At 41.3% G+C, this 3,987-nt stretch overlaps 1 protein-coding gene across 2 annotated transcripts; it reads right to left on the bottom strand.

The window, feature by feature from the left end:
* Positions 1-328: 328 nt before the first annotated feature.
* On the bottom strand, positions 329-2,875 carry LOC108673652. 2 transcript variants are annotated; one of them, XM_047883898.1, is made up of 5 exons: positions 2,807-2,875; positions 1,952-2,054; positions 1,327-1,497; positions 1,069-1,221; positions 329-705 (listed from the first exon to the last, which is right to left on the bottom strand). In XM_047883898.1, exons 2-5 carry the CDS (start codon positions 2,007-2,009, stop codon positions 512-514), a joined length of 576 nt encoding a protein of 191 aa, XP_047739854.1. In that variant the 5' UTR covers positions 2,010-2,054; positions 2,807-2,875; the 3' UTR covers positions 329-511. The 2 variants fall into 2 exon arrangements, with proteins under 2 accessions (XP_047739854.1, XP_018016999.1); XM_018161510.2 differs by having other exon boundaries at positions 1,952-2,048; positions 2,802-2,863.
* Between the last annotated feature and the right edge of the window lie 1,112 nt (positions 2,876-3,987).

Below are 3,987 nucleotides of genomic sequence, written 5' to 3'. Positions count from 1 at the left end.
ACACCACCCGTCAACTGTAGATCGATCGTACGTGGTGTCATTAGTGTGGGCAATTATTGAAGAATTCTTACAGGTCACGAAATAGTAACCGAAATAATCATAAAAACCTCAACGTCTGAAATGACTTCCACCCGACCAAACCTATGTTATAATTCAGTTCAATTAGGACTATTCAAAAGTAGTAACTATGACTATAATAAAATCTTGTGATGTTAAAAATGACTGGTACGACGCTCCTCTTCTAAAGTGGCAATTGAAGACTTATACCGCCCTGAGGTATATTAAATTTGAATATGAACCTGTTACGCTCGGAATGACAGGTTAGACAGGCATTTTCTTATATAGCAATTTGAGACTTGGTATAAACCGCTAAAGAGTAGGTATCTTGGATTACAGTATGAAAATAGTACTATAAAGCGCAGATACTTTAGTGGTATTGAAGACTTGATACATTGCGATAAGGACTATCTCAGATCAGAATACTAACATATTATTCTAAGGCGCCTTTTTTTCAGTGGCAATTGTACGCGTGACAAATGCCGAAGAGAAGAAAGATGACGACGCCCCATACGGCTTGGTGGCGTGGGGAGCCGCTGTTGTGGCATGGGGAGCCGCTGTGGTGGCATGGGGAGCCGCTGTTTTGGCCTGGGGAGTCGCTGGCTCCCTGAATGCCGTCGATGAATAACCCTCCATCTCCGCCCGAACCTGAGATCCACAATCGTGGACGACAAATTAGGAAGATATTAGCGTATTCGTCCTAACACCAGAATCCTGCATTCTTAAGGAACGTAAATCTTTATTCATATAAATAGGCGCGATTGTTTCAAAATGAGAATAACGAATGGGATGTATATTATATTTAACTTGTTCCATTTAAACATCATTGTGGGATATATTCAACGAGTCACACACACACCGACGATAATGCACCAACAATAATCTGCTCCGCGCACATTGCACGAGCAAAAATACCATATAGATAGATGACTAATAGCGACTTGGATGTCGAAAAATGGTTATTTTTCTTGGAATGCCAAGTAAAACACGCAGACAGAATGTGTATAAGACCTGGCTCGACGTTGCCAGGCCCGTTGTTGCAGCGAGGATCGTCGCAGAAAGTCTCGTAGGTGGTGACACTGTACGTGGATGTCGTCTCCATCTTGCCTATCTTCTTAGGATCGCAGTCTTCTATGCACCCACGGTACAACGAGAGTGGAGTACCTACATGCGAGAGCACAATTGAGTGGAAATGAAAATCCCAGCGACGATTCGTGTTCCTACTTTAGTAATTCAATGGATATTATTAGAAATAAAGTTAGAACCCACCAAGCTCCTGAGGTGCGTCAGACCTGGAGATGATGCAACACTGGCCGGTGCCGAGTTTACAGTCCGTGATTGGCACCGAGCCGGAGTTGTCGGGGTCTTTATAGCAGCTGTCGTCCCCGCCCGCGTTGTAGGTGCACGTGTAGCACGGCAACACCTCACTCTCAACTTGCCCTGTCATTGTTATTGCCATTTCATTATGGTGCTCGCATGTTGCAATGTATTTCTATAGCATTAGTTTTGAATGTTTCATCTCTTGGAACCGGGGAGCACACGCAACGTCAAAGCATCTCCTTTTGGTGACAATTTTTGCCTTGCTAGAAATGTGCGATACAACAGATTTTGCTAGGGTTTCGAATTGCAATTTTTATTACTAATTAAGGCATATAAATGATTTATATTTCATTCATTGATGTCTAAAATTACCGCATCTCGAAAAGAACGTACGTATCTGATTTTTTTTGTCTGATTCAGACTCAGACTCTGTGAAACCTTACGTGGAGTATCATTACAGATTATAATTAGTCAAACATGATTCGCAATCTTTATGGAGGATTAAGTGCAAGTCAAAACATGAAGGGATTCGACTGGAATTGTCAGAATCGACTGTACATTGTACGGTACTGACCGGCGACAGTTGCAACACAAAGCAGCAGCGCCAAAAGCACTACCTTGTTGACAGCCATGGTCCTGTTAAACGTCCTCTGCAATCGCGATCCCTCTGTCTTGAAATAATTTTCATTATAAAAAAATTGTATTACAGTCGCCTTGAGCTCGCTCAGCAATGATCTTCAATCGGATGCATAGCATCGTGTTTTGGGCGCTAAGAGTAGGCCAGCCCAAGGCGCGGTTAGTCGCCGCGACAGGTGCAACGTGTTTGTGCTCTTATATTACATTTTCAAGTATTGCCTAATTAATTTTTAAGCGTTTGCTCAGAAATGATTCGCCTCGTCGACAAGAAGCAAAGTTGAATGAGAAAAAAACTTGATCGATGCCTTGATAACAACTTGCTCACTTTTCTTTTCTGGTCAAGTGGAGACGATCACGTCTTACGATATTATATCTCACCATTTATTGTGAAAAATTTTAGGATTCGGGCTCCATTTACATGGGCTCCTGGCTTTCTGATTAATTATAATGATTGATTTTCGTAATTACGTGACGCCACTTTTTACTCAATTGTAAACTGAATGGTTCATACGCAGCGATATGAACCCTGACCGTCTAAACGTTCGAACATAAGTTCTATTGACACGAATCAAAATTATTTGCCGTCGTGGTAAAGAGTCGTTCGTGCCCACACCAACCATCGTGGCCTACTTCCTTCATTGAACATTTGTTAAAAACTTGGCCTTTGAATCTGTTAATTCTCAACAAATGTGTCCAGTATTCAGAATGTGTTCAGGACAAATCTGCCGCACTTTAGTAATCTTGTGTGAGAATATTTTGCCTCTATTTTGTTCGTTAACTTTACTCACTTGAAGAAAATGAGCTCCTTGCTGTTGCACTTACTTCAACATAACTGCATTGACTGCCGTAGTTACGCAAAGCCTTCGAGAATGAGCATAAAGAACTTATTAGACACGCCCTTATCTGGTTGATATGTTATGACTTATCAGCTGATAATTAAGCTGATAAATGTTCCTCCGCTATAGGCCAAAGCTTTTCTGGGCACATTATGCCATGAGAATATCACCTATTTATAAGCTGATAAAACTGTCATCATATTAGATGAAAAATCACATGGGCAAATCATTTCGTTGAACATTTATTTATTATACATTTACAATGAAATATGTGATACATCAACGTTCCTTTATATGACTACAAAAAAAACATATATCTAGTAATCTGATCGTTCCTACCTTGGCTTGTTACATTTTCTTGTCCAAACCTGAATATCTTCGTTTATCATTTCGAGTCTGTGTTAATGTTGTTATCTCTCGTGAATTTCTTATATTTGTTTTTTTTTTGAGTCTTTTAATTTCTGTTGTACTCTCCTTTCTTATCTCGTTCTATTCGGTAACTTCTAAATTGAGATTCGGTGCTTGCAAGGCGAAGAAAGCAACTGCCGCGCACGAATCGTTATTCACAATCCTGGGTAGAATTAAGAACGATTTGCGACTGTCCTGTACATTTTTATAATAATAATAGCGGCTTCAGCGTTTATTAGGCCGTAGGCCTGTCGCCGAATCTGAACATCGCAGAACATTCACAGCATTTTGCGGCCTCGAACTCGCAACTCACTGCTGCAATTCTGCAGTGCTTAACCGCCCGGCCTCCTCGCCGATTCTGACCAGAAACTGGCGCACAGAGCTGGGATCGAACCCGCGCCTCTCTGCGCCAATCCTGGGACTCTGAACTGTAACTACTGGGCCTCCCTGCCTCAATATCTCAATCAACGAATTCATTTGCTACTGTAAACAATTTGATCACTTTTTAACAGGATGTAGTAATAAGTGATTCAATTTTTTATAAATCAGTCCATTTTTAGCGCATTTTCTCATTTATGGAAAAAATGCACTAATGTGCTCGCCATGTCCGTCCGTCCGTCTGTCTGTCTGCCTGTCCGTCCGTCTTTCCATGACCTCAAGTTTTCGTCGACGAGAAAATGCGCTCTCTGTCACTCACTGCAGTGAGTACTAGCTGAGTTATATTTTTTAC

Source organism: Hyalella azteca, unplaced genomic scaffold (assembly GCF_000764305.2).
Source record: "Hyalella azteca isolate HAZT.00-mixed unplaced genomic scaffold, Hazt_2.0.2 contig13955, whole genome shotgun sequence".
Taxonomy (NCBI): domain Eukaryota; kingdom Metazoa; phylum Arthropoda; class Malacostraca; order Amphipoda; family Hyalellidae; genus Hyalella; species Hyalella azteca.
Note: the sequence above shows the minus strand (reverse complement) of the source record. Positions and strands in the feature narration are given on the sequence as shown.

Bases quoted from the DNA above. Each gene is read 5' to 3' on its own strand.
- LOC108673652 (XM_047883898.1), bottom strand. From the start codon at position 2,009: ATGGCTGTCAACAAGGTAGTGCTTTTGGCGCTGCTGCTTTGTGTTGCA. The intron at 1,222-1,326 runs GTGGGTTCTAAC...TCTCGCATGTAG, and splicing joins TGACGCACCTCAGGAGCTTG to GTACTCCACTCTCGTTGTAC. The intron at 706-1,068 runs GTCTTATACACA...TGTGGATCTCAG, and splicing joins GCCTGGCAACGTCGAGCCAG to GTTCGGGCGGAGATGGAGGG.